The sequence below is a fragment of the Elephantulus edwardii genome, unplaced genomic scaffold (genome assembly GCF_000299155.1).
Source record: "Elephantulus edwardii isolate Elephantulus edwardi_28Jun2011 unplaced genomic scaffold, EleEdw1.0 scaffold00052, whole genome shotgun sequence".
In the NCBI taxonomy this organism is placed as follows: domain Eukaryota; kingdom Metazoa; phylum Chordata; class Mammalia; order Macroscelidea; family Macroscelididae; genus Elephantulus; species Elephantulus edwardii.
The window spans coordinates 17201179-17217306 of NW_006399802.1; the positions used below are offsets into that span (position 1 = coordinate 17201179).

At 42.6% G+C, this 16128-nt stretch overlaps 1 protein-coding gene across 2 annotated transcripts in view; it reads left to right on the forward strand.

The window, feature by feature from the left end:
- AKAP2 (A kinase (PRKA) anchor protein 2) overlaps positions 1-16128 on the forward strand; it is a 29784-nt gene that overhangs the window by 5500 nt on the left and 8156 nt on the right. For both annotated transcript variants that reach the window (XM_006886925.1, XM_006886926.1), the window contains exon 2: positions 14740-14918. In XM_006886925.1, coding sequence (XP_006886987.1) covers positions 14740-14918 — 179 coding nt within the window. The remainder of the gene's footprint in view (positions 1-14739; positions 14919-16128) is intronic.

The following is a 16128-nucleotide window of genomic DNA, read 5'->3' on the forward strand; positions in this document are numbered from 1 at the left end:
AAAACAGTGCAACAATGAATGAATGAAAACCCCAAATCTCTGTAAATGTTCATTAAAACTAATAAAATTTAATAATAATTAAAAAAAAGTTGAATCTCAAAGGTGGTTTCATTTAGAGACTTGAATGGAATCCCAAAACCTTATGGTAAACAAAACCCACAGAGAGCCCAGATATGGTTAGGAGGAAGAAAAGTACTAATTCTTCCCACTGAGAAACTATCTAGACTTAAGCCAGTGTTAAATATATATGCTGCTTGTATGTACTTTCCTTGCTTTTAAGAGAGAGAATGAGAGAGCTTCTGTTTTTCAAAGGATAAGTCCTTATAAAGGCCAATTATTAGGAAAATTTCTCTAGCGATTTTATCTTGTTGGTTCTTGTGTCAGGATTTGTGTGGCATTTGTTTTTACAGAAGTGACTATGCCAACTTAGTCTCTGCCCTCAGAGAACTTCAAGTTCATGAAGAGAAATAGTAGCAGGTAAGAGTGACAATTCCACTGCAGAAAAGTAAGAGACATCTCTCTTGGGAAACAACCGTGTCAAGTAGGAGTTGTGTGTAAGGACGTGGAGGAAGTGGAAGATTGTTCCAATTAGAAGTGCCGGTACCTGCAGAGTCCCACAAGGAAGGGAGGACTTGGCACAGATTTTTAAATAAGGTCAATGTAGGTTGAAGGAAGAAATTATTTTTTTTCTTTTAGTGTCAAGCAGAAAAAGAACTACATAAATCATGTGAAGGGTTTTAAGTGTTTGCTTTAACCTTTGCTAAGTGGAAGGAGACACATTGCAATGAGAAAATCTGCAGTTAGGGACGGACCTTTCCAAATTATTGAGAAGTAGCGATGTCAGTTTCAGGACTTAGGTGCATCTGATTCAGGCCATGGTCTTTCCTATTACTAGCTGTGCATCGAGACCTGGACAATGAATAAAGATAACTGAAAAAGAATTGATGCCATTGAGCTGTGGTGTTGGAGAAGATAGACAGCCAAGAAAATGAATAGATATGTCTTGGAGAGGGTGCAGCCAGAGTGCTCTTTGGAGGCAACAATGATGAGGCCTTGTTTCACATACTTTGGACTTATTACTAGGAGGTGTTATTCCTTGGAGAGGGACTTGATGTTGGGAAAGGTGTAGGGTCTGCGAAGGAGAGAAAGACTCTGAACCAGGTGGGTTGACAAAGTGACTGCTGCCGTGGGCTTTTTTTTTAAATTTATTATTAATTTCAATCAAAATTTACAGAGACTTTGGGTTTCCACTCATTCATTGTTGTACTTTTGCCCCCTCGCAACCCTCCCCTCTGCAGTGGGCTCTTGTGTGTCAGGAAGTGTGAGGATGGCACAGGACAGGACTGGTTTCAGATCTTTTGTTCATAGGGTCTCTGTGAGTCATACTCTACCCGATGGCACCTAAAAATAACAAGGTTACCATGAGCCATTGGATGACTTGACAGCACCTCACAACAACTATTTACCCCAAAGACGTACTGTGCTTGATGCCAGTTATTTCACACGTTTACTCATTTCATCCTCCCAAGAACCCTCCAAGATATAATATCCTGACCCTAGAGGATTATAGGTGCATATCCTGTGATTTAACACAACCAGTAATGCCTGGAGGAGCATCTTTTAGTTAAACAAATGTTTACTGGAAGACTTAGCGTTAATTACATTGCTAAAGGCTCAGAGGATCAAGTTTTGCCACCAAATTGTTGTTGTCATTGTCTGTCATGGAGTTGGAACCGACCTATTGCTGACGCTCTGGTGGGTTTTCAGGGGCAGTTTAATTGCACAAGAGGAGATTGCCTATCTTTCTCCCACAGAGCAGCTAATGGATTTGAACCATGTGCCTTTGAGCTTCCAACACGGCTTCTTACCATTAGGCCACCAGTGCTCCCTAATAAATATGACAGAAGCTTGGTTTTCAGGGCATGCTTGGTTTTATAGCATTATGTGTTAAGAACTGCATACAAGGGCTTAGAGAGGGAATGTAACTTCCTCAGTTTAATGAGCTAGAAAGTGGCAAAGATGAGTTTCAAACCCAAGCTAATTTTGACCCTAAAATTGGCATGCTTTCCACTGTCGTTTCACCCTGAGCAGAACCTGACCTCCTGACAATCTGGTTTGTGAGGCGCGTGGTAAGACTCTCCCTTCTCCAGCCTGCAGCGGCTCGTTTCCCCAGCACTCTCCCAGGCCTAGGCCTGACCCCTATGTTCTCGTGGGTGGTTCCTACCCCTCCTTTCTGGAAGCACCACATCACTGGCCAGGGTGGATGAGTGGCTTTCAAAGGCCATGAGATAGTGTTGTCCTCCTGATCTGGGATGTTCCCTTTGTGTTTTCACAAGTTAATCCCAAGCTCCACATTACAATGGACAAATAGCTGGCTCAGTGTGTGACCAAAGTCCGAAGAGTGGAGCTGGGCGAAAGGATGACATAGTCTGTCCAGCCCTCGAGCCTGGCACTCTTTCCCAGGAAGAAGATTAGGAGTTACCTCCAGAAATAGGCTCACTCCTAGAAATCTCTGAAAGAACTGGACACTCATGTAATCAATTTCTCATTTGAGGATGGACAGAAATAGGGGTCCACTTCATTGTGCTCACTTTGGCAGCACATATACTAAAATTGGAACGACACAGAGATTAGCATGGCCCCTGTGTAAGGATGACACGCAAATCCTTGAAGCATTCCATATTTTTATTAAAAAGTTGGTTATTTTATTTTGGAGGAACATTCTTCTAAGTGGTACAGCACTCTTCTGTCAATTTGCTGTACTGAGGTAACCTGGGATTGCTCTGATACTGAACCTTGTGCCACTGGGCTGTCAACTGCCATAACTGTTACCCATGATGGACAGTGTTTGGTGGCACTCCCAGTTGAAGACAGGTTTGGAAGCAGGAGTGGCAGCCACTTCCTAAACAACATGCCTCTGGAAACTATGAACTTTGTGAAACAACAATAGTTATAGAACAGCTTCAGGGTTTTTATTCATAAGTTCGCTATGAGGGGTGCTCAACTTAATGGCAATCAACAACAACAATAACCATTAACTGAGCCCTTCTGATATAGCAGCTTAAAGTCAATTGAATTAGTTGCCTCCTCACTGAGGACCCTGACTTTTCCCTTTTGTTTTTTTACCATGTTTTTTGCCTTGTGCCAAAAACTTCTGTATTCTCTTTATGCCAAATCAGCAAATACATTCCTTTTTTTCTTTTTTTTTTTTTTAAGAATACATTCCTTTTAAAAACTATATACCATTATAGTGGGCAGGAGCAGTGAGGTGGAAGGGAGCACTGGTGATATAGTATATAGCATGTTACACTGCTAACCCAAAGGTCAGCAGTTCAAATCCACCAGCCACTTCATGGGAGAAAAATAGGCTGTCTCCTCCTTTGAAGATTTCCAGCCCCAGCAGCTCTGTGGAGGATGGCCATTAATCGGAATCAATTTGATGGCAGTAGGTTTGGGTGGTGGTTATGCGGTAGAGTTCTTGCCTCCCATGAGGGAAACCTGAGTTTGGTTGCACCCAATACCTTATACACAACCATTCAGCAGACAGTGGAAGCCCGCATGTTGCCGTGCAGGATGCAGGGCAGCTTACAGACTAGGACAAGTGAGGAAGAAAGGCGTGGTGATCTACAGACAGTGTGCCCTCCACCCTCCTGGGAGTGGGGCAGGATCAGGTGGTATTATGTACCATGATGCATGGAATCACCATGAACCGGGGGACAATTCAATGACAAGTAGGAAAATATACATGCCATTTGGAAAGGAAACAATAACAAAAGGCAACCTTCTAGACAGGCCCCATTCAGCAAGAGGTGAAAGTGTGAGATGAAATCTGGGCTTCCAATACAGTAGACTTCAGTGTGCTGTTTGGATTCAAGAGGGAGACATAGTGGTTACAGCATCGCTCCTGAGAATCTAGACATCAGAGTTCCTTTAATAACAAGCCTGTGGGCATGGCTTGGCAGGAAGACTTTGGAAAAATTCATATCCAATTAGTTAATTCCCTTCTGTAATCAGGTTTTTCTCTCATTGCTTAGTGTACATTTGTCTTCTAATACATCCGAGGTAGATTGGAAGTTGCTCCCAGGATGTTTATTCTTATCTACATAGTATCCTCAGTGGTTCTGGCCTCCCCTCTACTCCTGTATGACTACTTCACTCTTCAAGTAAGGGGAGGGACTCCCAAAGAAATGGGCTCAACCACATGCAAAGAAAGATGCATACTCTTAGGCTGACAAAGAGAACGTGAATCAAAGGGCCTAATGCTTGCCAGGATCCCTGCTCTGGGCTTCGTAAGAAAGCGGATCTAATCAAAGCCAGACCTAGAAGCAGTGTGTCCTTGTGACTGCTGGAGTCCAGGCCAGGATATGACTGTGTAGTTTACCAGTTGGGTTACTTGCTCTGTATTTCCTTAAGGAAATGATATTCAGAACTCTTTGATCTTTTTGAATAAGCTACTACTTAGGAGAGGAAAAAGGGGGTAGATTAGACCCTAATTTTATGGTACCAAAGCATACATTTGTAGTTCATATAATGAAATTTTAGTTTTCATGACTTTGAAGATAAAATTCAGAGGTTTCCCAAAACTATATTCCTCTTACATCACAAATTCTCTTAGCCTCTCTTTTATTCTCCATTTCTCAAATACAAAAGGATTTATATCTAAAGTTCAGATTTGAACTCCACAGTTTATTATCTATGTTAGTAAGGTAACTTCTATTGACCTAAGTTACCTTGCCAGTAGATTGGAAATGCCAATCACTGAGCAGCTACAATTACTAAACATTTTAAGAGATTCTTCTATGTAATCTTTGATCGAAAGGGGAGAAAATACAGAGCAGAATTTCAAATTCTAATTGGATATAGAATTTCTGTAGCAAGATGAACCCATGAAACTATTACCCTGAGATAATCTTGAAGTTTTAAACTAAAATTATGTGGGAGGATAATCTTCATACCAAACCATGGTAGAAATGTACTTAACAAAAAAGAGCTTGGTATGTGAATTGCTATCTATCATGATTTTTATTCTTGCTGTTTCCGTGAATTTTTTTCTCTCCCCTTTCTTTTAGCCTTAGACTTTGCTTCCTCAGGAGAAGCAGAGTTCTTTCCTGCTAGAGTTTTCATCATCTTCCATTTGTAGTCATAGGAATGGACCTGCTGTCAGGAACTCATCCAACACCCCTGGCTCCCCCTTAAACATTAATATTTGGAAGTTTGTCAGACTCCTTTCAGCAGGCAGGGGTATTTCTCATTTCTGAGCCAGGTTTATAAGCGGAAGATTTATATCACCACATTCTCCCACCCCTGGGGCCTTCAAAGGAGGAGATGAAAGGATGAGGGACCAGCTCCTAGTGTGTGGATCACAGCTGGAACCACACGGGCTCATGCACTCTGCTTCTGACAAGCAGGATGTTCTGTTTCACTGAGAGGAAATGAAATTGAAAATGGAAGTCTGAGCTCATTTCTTTCTGGTGACTTGGGAGGTGCTTGAGCTGCTTGTAGTCTCGCCCCAAAGCTATGTGAAGAAAGGAGATCATTGAAGGAGGCCTGGGCCAAGGCATGCCATCTGGTGGGTGTTTTTATTCCCTTTGGTTTGCTTTTTAAATAAGAGTGGGTGATGGCTTTTTCTTTTCCTTTGAGCAACATGAAAACAAAGGATCTTTGATTTCCGATCTCATACACCGTTTTCATGGAGTGCAGTATTCACCCAAATCACAATGTTTGACCAAAATAATATTCTAAACTTCTGGGATCTCCATTCTTGTCTTGTTAGCAGCCAGGCTGAATTCTGCAGGAGGATTTGGGCTCCCGGGGAAGGCACCAGCCTTGTTCTGAGCATGGGCAGCCTTCACTCGGTGCTTGGGTGTCCTTGGTGGGAGAAACTGAGCTCTCTGTCCCCACAGTTAATGACAACTGCCCAAGGGAAATCTGCCTTGCTTGGGAATTCAGGAACCACAGCCACAGGGTGACTTTCTCCCCTATAACTATTTATAATAAACTAGAAACACAAACTCATGTTTCCCAGTTTGCTTTTCCATTCATGACAGGAGACGGCATTTATATTTAGGAGTGAACTTAGGTTCACTTTTTGCTGCCCCTCCTCCTCCGTCTGCCCCCTCCCCCATCTTGAGCACCACTGCTGTAGAAATGCACAGTGATTTTTCTGTAACTTGGGGCGATGTTTTATTTGCAGCTCCCCTGAGGGTGTGCTGTCTGGTAACCTTGTGGGTCTGTTTATTCCATAAAGATCGAAGAAAGCAGGCTTCCTTCCCTACTTGTCTCCAGATGGGCCAGTAATATGTGAAAGAAAACTTTTGCTCCCTCGTTTGTTTTCTATTTTGAAACTAATTCTTGCTTATCATGGGGGAGGATGGATAATAAGAAATACAGATGCAATTAAGTGCCACTCAGCATTTGTTCGCCAGGTTCAACCACCACCTTTCTAGTTGGTACATAGAAGATCAGCCGTGGTTTATATACCTGTATTAGCTTTTATTGTTGCTCGAAAAATTACCATAAATGTAGAGGCTTAAAACAACACTTGTATTATCTTTCATTTCTGGAGATTAGAAATCCAAAAATCTACCTCTGGGTCTAAAACCAAGGTATCAGCATAGATGGCATTGAGTTACCCCATAAGCATTCTTTCACACATTAAGAGATTCTGCTTCCACGAAGAGCGGGTATCTTAGCCCAACCACCCAACTCAAAGCCTCTTTTTTAAATTTACAATCTCTGACACGGATGTGGTCAAGCACAGGTGAACTAGTTCTCTACAACTAGTGCACAAGCCTTGACTTATTGCATAATCTGCACCTGAGCACAGTGGGGTGTCTCTTTAGGCTCTAGTTCCACCCCTTTTCCCAGTTCTAGAGAGCTCCCGTCTTTTTTTTTTTTTTTTTTTTTTTTTTTTTTTTTTTTTTTTGTTTTGTTTTGTTTTGGGTGTGTGTGTGTGTACCGTCAAATCAGATCTGACTGGTACAGGAGGAGATTGTCCCTCCTTCCCCGGCAGAGCATCTGGTGGGTTCGAACCGTGCGCCTCTGGGATTGGAGAGCTCCCGTCTTGAATGTGACCCGTTCATTCCTCTTCAAAGCCACCAAGGTAGCATCTTCTACTTTTTCTCTAAATCATCTCTCTTATTCTCCATGTGATTGCAGTGGTCCCATCCACTCACTCACTCACTGACATTGAGTCAGAACCAACACGTAACTAAGTGAACTTGAGAGGTTTCTGGAATATAAAACACATGGAAGGAAACTGCCTTTCTCCTGCAAAACCACTGATGGATTCGAACCACCAGACAGGCGCCACCTACGGGTGAGCAGCGCAACTCCTTATATCCCGATAATCTTGAATAATGAGCCCATTTCAACATACTTAACACCTTCACATCCCTTTTACCTTTTAACATAACCTTTTAAGGTAACCTTTACAGATGTTGGAGATTAAACGTGGACATGTCCGTGGTGCCATTTCTGCCTGCTGCAATCCTGTCCATCTTCCAATGATCAAGTTTTTGCTGTATGCCATAGACGTTGCTTTCTCTGATGCATCTAACGAGTGCCGGGTTCAAGTTTGATTCCAGGCAGTCTGATTCTAGAGCCTGCTTGCTTTTGCAGCCTTTCCCCCCCCCCTTTGTTTGTAATGTCTTTTGATATTAACTACTCTTTAAATTTTAGAGTCTTAAACATGGTTTGTTTCGGTTAAATAAAATCTCTTCATCCAAACGAGCCGTAGCTAACCTTCCCTCTGCAGTCAGATATGTGGCTGTTTCCCCATGTGCATGTAATCCTGTACAGGAGTACAAGGGTGAAGAGTGGTCATACCTCACTATTTGCTGCGTTTGTCCTTCAAAAAGTCCAAGTTTCCAAATCTACACTAGAGAATGCTTCCCAAATTGTGTTCTCCAAGATATTAAAGGGAAATGAGGAGACAGAGGTGCTATGTAGGTTTTGGAGAACACTCATATGCATTTTAGGCATAGCCGAGGGCATTTGTGTATGCATATTTGCATATTGTTACACGCAGGCTTCCTTACACATATAATAGAGCACATCAGGGGCACCATTCTGAAGTTCCTCAGATGTATCTAAACACCTCACAGCACTGAGTTACTGGGCTTGAAGACTAAAGAGGATAGACTTAGGGGACTTTAAGGTTAAATAGCATAACATGAATCATAAAGAATACTTTTGCATCCTATTTTGTTGAGTGATATGTAGGGTCTTAAAAGGTCATGTGAGTGGCCATCTAACATACAACTGTTGTACTCTTCTCACCTGCAATGAAGGCAGGTGAAAGAAACCAAAGACGCAAGGAAGTCATTTATCTCAGGACTAATGGTCACACTGACCACAACCTTCTCTAGCCTGAGACCGGGAGAACTAGCCAGTGCCCGGCTGACACTCAGAGTGCTCTGAGCAGGAACGAACGAAGTCCTGGTTAGAATGGGAGAAAGATGTTCAAAAAAGGCGAGACTAGCTAGATGCACAGAGACTGGATGACCGCCCGAGACTTAATTCACCCTTTTGACTTGAAAATTAAAGTCACTCTCAGAGGTCATCTTTCAGCCAAGTAATAGATTAGCCTATAAAATAAACAATAACTTCCATGAAGAATATGGGTCTTAAAACTGCCAGCTATAGGAGACCAACCATGGACATTTGCCCAAAGGCACAGATGGGAAGGCAAGGTTGAGCAGGACAGCTGGAGGGATGCAAATGGGGAGGGCAGGGCAGAAGTGGGGAGAGTGCTGACAAAACAGGGATTAGCAAATGAAGTGCAGTGATTTGTGTGTCACTTGTTGAATAGGAAAACTAATTTACTATAGAAACTTTCACCCACAACACAATAAAATTTTTATTCATATACATTTACAAATAGAGAAGAGAGTTCTGGTGGCAAGAAGCTGTGCTGCAATCTCAAAGGCGCACTGCTCGAATCCACCAACTGCTCCTCAGAAGAAGGATGGGCACTCTCCTCCCATGCGATTTACTGCCTCTGAAAACCCTCTGGAGGGTCAGCTATGGGTCGGTTCCATCTACATGGCACACAACAACAACATAAACAGCATAAACAGGGGATTTCATGGAGGAAGAGCCTCTGGTAAAACAAATTTGAAAAAGATGTCCTCTTGTTCCTACATCAGAGTCTCACAATCCTATTAGGACTACAAGTTTAGAAGTCCTCTGGTAAAGAAACCCATTTTTCTTATTCATTCATTCACTCTTGAACATTCCTTGAACAGTGTTTCCTAAGTGTATTTGACCAATAACTTTTTGTTCGCACCATCAATTGCTACTTTACAAAGTTGTCTGTGTAGGACAGAGTTTGGAAGCACACATAATACTACTGAGTCAATTCCAACTCACGGCCACCCTCCATGAGGGTTCTGTAAATCTTTTCTTTTAAAATTATTATTATTTATACCATCATCCTTTTCTATAACCATTCATAAACATTATTTCATTCATGTGCATTTTGGTTTTGGCAATCATTTCTGTCTATTGTATTAAATAGAATTAATTACTGTTGATCATTTACTTTTATCTACCCAGCTCCTCAAGTCTCCAATGCACTATTTCTGCACGTGCACACACACACAACCACATCATTCCTGCACTAATCTCTGCCTCTTCATCACGGTTCTCCCAGGTTGATCTTTGGAGGCTGTAAATCTTAAAGGGAGCGCACTGCCTCATTCTTCTCCCATGTGGTGGCTGGTGGATTTAAACTGCTGTCCTTTCAGTTAGCAGCTTAATGAATACCATATTGTGCTCTCGAGACAACTTAATTTCCCACTCATTCCACCCAAGCATAGCTGCTTACTCTTAAAAGTCTTCAAATCCCTAAGTCTGAAATGACTCTAGATGGAGTAAACGCCATTGATTTTTCCAGACAGAATCATTTGGACAAAATGATGTTTATGAAGTAACCTTGGGATTGCTTCCCACCCTCTTGAGGATCCCAGCATCACTTTGTTCTGTGGGTTCCTTGCATCAGTTTGGAAGCTCATGTTGAACCTGTTTCCTGCTCTGTTACAGTCAAACCCAGGCCCTCAGCCACATATAGGTCTGTCCTGAGTCTGGATGATGCTTTTCTTCCCATGTGGTTTCCCAGCAACAGCGACTGAGGTCCTTCAAGAGAGCTGCTCTGTAGAATGTGGGGGCAAGAAACTGGGCTGCAGGCTGTGCATCACTGAGATGATTTTCAACGGAGGCTGCTTCCAGCCACCATCAGCTATTGAGTTATTCACCAACCAGGTGAATAAACAAATATGAGAGCACATTTTAATGAGGCAAGAGAGATGGCACCTGGGGTAAAGGGGGTGCTGAGTGATATGCAAACCAGAGCAACAGGAAGCGAGCACCTGAGGTAACTATCACTGTCTAGGGATCCAGGCTGTGGTCAAGGGCTTAACTTCATCTTTACTATTCTTAACCTATAATGCAACGAAGAAGTTTGCCCCAAAAGGAGAAGCCTGTGGCATGCTTCCAGGTCTGTGGCATTGGCCTTTTGCATCACCTAAATGCACAGGCAGCTTTGGGTTGCAAACTAGTGACTTAGTGCAGCAGTAGTTAGGAGCCAATCCAAATGCCCTAAAGCCCATTGTATTAAAAATTAAAGGCACATACAATGGTTTATAATAACAAATGGGTACTACTTTTCCATGCACATCAAGACATTTTTAATATATTGTGTTTTAGTTTATCTGCAGATGAAGGTTTTTCTGCATAAAAAAGGACATTCTATATGAACACAAATATTTGATTTAACTGACATTAGATAGACTGTATCTAGTCCATAGAGCGAGGAGAGAGCTAACAGGCCTGGCTGCAAACTCTGAACCTCTGAGAGAGGTGCTGACCATCTCTGGTCCAGGTCCCACTCCAACCTTTTGGCCATCTCTGTTGTTTTCCTAAGGTGGCGTGCAGAATTCTGGTGCATGGTTGATCCTGAGAGGTGAATGGTCAGAGGTTACAAAGGCCAGCAGAGAAGCTCAGCCAACTTGACTTACTCTGAATTGTGACAGTAAATCCAAAGATGGGGTGCAGTGTCTCCTTGGGACCTGTACGATCCTCTCCTGAGGCTCTGACGTGGATACCCAACACCTGGTTCTCTCCAAGCTGCTCTCAAACGTCTTTGGAAAAACTACTCCAGACCTGTGACGCCAACCTTTCTTTCCTGGTGCTTATGCGACCTCTAGTGGCCATAATCAGGAAAACACTCCATCCCTGCACTGCCACCAAGTTGATTCTAACTCAGCTCCTTTGGGTTGCTTTGGCTGCACATGTTTATGGAAGGAGACTGCCAGTCTTTCTACCACAGGGCAGCTGGTTATTTGGACTGCTGCTTGTTTTATTAGCCAACTGATATGTTACCCACTATGGATAGATGGCATAATGAGAAATAAAGTAGGAAATAGCTTTAGTATTTAGTGGTTGACCCCTCTATTTAGTGTGTATCTCATCAAATATGCCATAATGAATACCAGGTTTGGGTTCCAGACCTAACTGCAACAGTTACTATTTAATGTAACTTGCTATTTAGCTGTTTCAACCACTAGAAGAATTTTACAATTTTATGCAGAATGCCCATGAAATTGTTCTCACTTATGGTTAGGTTATTTTTTGGGGGATTCTAGAGAGCCCTGGTGGCCTAGTGGTAAGAAACTGCATTACCAACTGAAGTCAAACAATTTTAATTCAACCAGCTGCTCTGCAGGAGAAAGATGGACAGTCTCCTGTATACATTGGATATTTTTCTTATAAATATTATCTTTATAGATATTAAATTAGCTGTTATAATGACCATACCTCTAGGTCCTTACAATAAACAACTATATGGTTAGGTACCGCCACTGTCACACTCATTTTACATATGAGGAACTTGAGATACAGTACAAAAAGAATCAATAACTTGTCCCAAGTCATTTGATTGCAAAGTAATAGGGGACTCATAGGGTTCATTGCTGTGTTGTTTCTCAAACCTTCATTTTTAAAAGCAATGGAAATTTTTAATGTATGACAGGAGCAATGATCTGAAGGTCTGGGATTGTATTAAAAAAATAATGTTGGAAGGGTGGGTACGACGGAGGAAGAAAATGTAACATTCTCTTGATATGTTTTGCCTGAGTGGTATGTTTCTATAGCACTCTCTATATAGTTTTTAAACCCAGAAACTATTTCTATTGAAATTGAGAATTTTGAACTATTTGTTACCTTACTTTAAAAAATGTTTTAGTGATTCAAGTTAATTTTATAACTTTCATCAATGTTGTTGTGATTGTGCAGATGGAGAAGCCTTTTCTGTATGTTAATAATCACTTCTCACGTGATCCTTACTTAAATTTGTTGGCTTTAAAAAAAAAATGAGCAAGGACCGAACTCATCAACTATATTTGATAAGAAGAGCAAATTGACTAAGTTGTGAAAAAAACCCTCAAAGACTACTTCCAAAATGACCATAGCTAGTTAATGGAAGAAAAGGAATCAAAACCCAGGTTTAAAAAAAAAAAGACAAAAAACAAAAACCCAGGTTTCCTAGCCCTGGGCCTTTCCTGCTCCTGTCAGAAGGACCCTATGCATTGTTAGGGACCACGGCCACCCACACAGACACACAGGGCCCATGATGAATTTGCGATCCCACGTCCACCAGGCAGTGGCCAGGCTAGATGTTTGGCAGTAATCGGATGGTTCTTAGACCTCTCTTGGTGGTTAGTAAATTTGAAACGTGAATGATCTTGTGCATTTTCAGTGTTTCCTCCACGTTCCTTCTTTACACATCCCCAGCCATGTCACTCAGAAAGAATGTAATTGGAAGAGTGATGATTTTTATACTCAAAGATACAAGATACTTGAAGTTACATTTGGGGCTCTGCTGGAATAAACCCCACCCATTAATGGATGGACACAGTGACTGTAACAGTGGGCTCAATCATGTTGGAGATGGTGAGAACGGCACAGGATAGGACAGTGTTCTTTTATTCATAGGGTTTCTATCAGTTGTAACAACGTTACTGATGGGCCTGAAGCCAGAGCCAGGCATTGCCCAAGAGAGAGGAAAGCAGATGGTTGTAAATAAATATCTCAGTGCCTACAGTCACTGGAAGGATCTGCTCTGCAAGTCAAAAGGCCAACAGTTGAAACCCACCACCTACACCAAGGAAGGAAAAATGGGAATATTTACTGCCTCTGAGGCCTGACAGAGGGTTGCTATGATGCAATAGATTCCATGGCATTGGCTTTAGAGTCACTATAAGCAAACTCAGGTAGCTTAGTGGTAAAGTGTTGCACTGCCAACCCCAAAGGCATGTAGTTTGAATCTACCGTCTTTCTGTGAGGCAAAGAGTGTCAATCTCCTTCTGTGGGATTTACTGCCTCAGCAAGCCACCTGGAGCTAGCTATGAGTATTGTCTGAGTTGATAGCACACAACAACATCCATAGTAGTGCTCTGGTTAAAGCTGCTAATCCTAAGGTCAGCGGTTCAAACCTACCAGTCATTTCACAGGAGAAAGCTGTGGCAGTCAGCCTCCATAAAGAAAACCCTAGGGGACAGTCTACTCTAGCCTATCAGTTTGCTAGGAATCCACTTGACAGTGGTGGGTCTGGGGTTAGAGACCACATTGTTGTGAGCTTTCTGTTGAGTGACCCTTGACTCGTGGTGACTCTGCACAACAGACAGAAACACCACCCAGACTCGTGCTTTCATTTGTGATTGGTTGCAGTTGTTGTTTTCATTGACTAATTTTTTTTAGCCTTCCAACTCTGTCTTGGGAGGTTCTGCTGAAACCTGTTCATCATCATAGCTACAGATGACGATGTCAGATCACTGACAGATGGGTCCTATCTGTGCAGATGGTACATGGACTAAGCACTGAACCCAGGTCTCCCACATGGAAGGCAAGAATTCCACACATTGCCCCGCCCCCCCCCCAGAGTTCCTATACCACTGTTTCATTAACTATTGGCCTGTTTTCTCGTGCCAAGGATTCTGAGCAGACATTTCAAGAGCTGACATCTCACCATTTTGAAGTCAAATACACACAAAATACACCTTTGTTTTAACACTAAAGCTACTTTCATCGGTGTTCATTTTTTAGGGTGTGAGAGTCTCAAATCCAAATGCTTTTAAGACCTTGACAGGTAAGGTAAATTAATGTAAGGCCAAGATGACCTGAGGAGAGCAAGTCTAGTTCTAGTTTTAAAGCTTTACCAGCCCTGTGTTGTTCATGCAAAAAACTGAGTAGGTCAGCTAACAGCTGGCTACTGCTTCTGATGTAGAGGAGCAGACCTGGGGTGAACCAGAAAACCTGGGTCCCTGTGAGCTCAGACCCCCCTGCCTTTCCAGAGCCTCCGCTTTCACCACTTGTAAGAAATGGGTCTTGCAGGCTCTCACCGTCTATTTTTGTGATCTGTGATAGAATATGTGTCTCAGAACAACTGTCCCCAGGTCGTCTTTATCTGTCTGACATACACTTGCAAATCCCCGACAGGCCTCATTGATCAAATTCACTTTTTAGAACCAGTTTCCTTGAGGTCTGTTGGATAGCTTTGAGACATTAATCTGAAGTGCTTTGATCTTTGTGTGAATTAATCTGAATTTAACCATCGTTCAGTGCCACTCTCTCAGAGGTTGCTTTTTTCTTTTTTCTCTTTTTTTGCCAATTTTCTCTTCTTTTTGAAAGCAGTCATGAGCAGACAAGCTTAGAAAGGGTGTTCTCTTCATGTTGTTTCAGGGAAAATAGAGAAAGTCAAACCTCCTCCATCCCCCACAACTGAAGGCCCCAGCTCGCAGCCTGACTTAGCCCCCGAAGAGGCTGCCGGATCCCAGCGGCCCAAGAATCTGATGGAGACCCTCATGGAAGACTATGAGACACACAAATCTAAAAGGCGAGAGAGAATGGATGATAGTAGTGTAAGTGTTGCCTTTCCTTTCCTCGTCAGCATGATGTTTGGTGTCTCCGTTCAGGTGGAGCTGTAACAGCTTGTCTAGCCAGCACCAAGGGGCCAAAACCCATTTTCAAATGTGTGATCTAACATGCCTGCATTAGGGGTTTGGGGTTTTGCTTCATTTCCCAAAAATGTTGTTCACATATGGAACAGCCCCTTTGGGCTGCCATGTGTCTTTTCAGCCTATTCAGTAAGTCCTAATGCTTGAACTGTCTGGGGTGTAGAACGACAGCGTACAAGTGGCATGTGGAGAAGGACATGGGCACCCTATAATCCTCACCAGGGACCAGGGACCTGGAGTCTCCTGCTCTACTCTGTACAGATTTTGTTTCTCAAGAAAAACTGTAAAGACATCATTCCTTCAAGATCTAGTCTGTCATTATTCCCTAGAAATGTTACAGAGTGCTCAAAACACCCAAGTTTATCCAGAGCTGTAATGCAGCCTGTGTGTGTGATTTGGTAGAAAGGAGCCCTTCGAAAGAGCAGTTAAAAGCTACACAGCCACCCTCTTATTCCCAACCTCAAGAACTTCGCCTGAGATGTTTGTGATGGAAACTGTCCACTCTGTGGTTGCGTTCTCCAGCAAGTCTTCTGAGCTGCTTCTCCACACAGCCTCCAGAGACAGGAGCCTGAGGCTGACCTCATTGTGTGTCCTCTCAACCTCCAGAGACTGCTGGCATCACTGTCTTATGGGGGGTTTGCCTCATTTAAAAAAAAAAAAAAGATAAATGTTGACCATGTAAAGAGAAATTGCTTTCTGGCAATCACTTAGCATACCACTAGCTTGAGCTGGTTATGGATACTACCCAGCCGACCTAGGAGAGTTCTTTCTGGTTTATGCCTGTTGTCCCATTGTAATTATTAATAGCATCTCTTTTCACTCTGAAGTGTCCCAGTTAAAAGGATAAATCATCTGATCACCTTAAACTTGAATGCTGCAGGGCCCACTGTAGGAATTCTGTTCTCAGTGTGTTGCATATCCTGGGTGGCTTAGAGAAAGGATTTTTGGAGTTAGGGTCAGATATAGAAAGTTGCTTTCAAAAAATCTAGTAGTAAAGAAAGGCTTAACTCTGTGGACCCCAGCTACACAGAATACCGACTTAACTATCCCGCCCTGTCCACACCATTTTTCTTTAATTGTGCCTTATCCCAGAAGAATAGTAATGGGGCCTGAT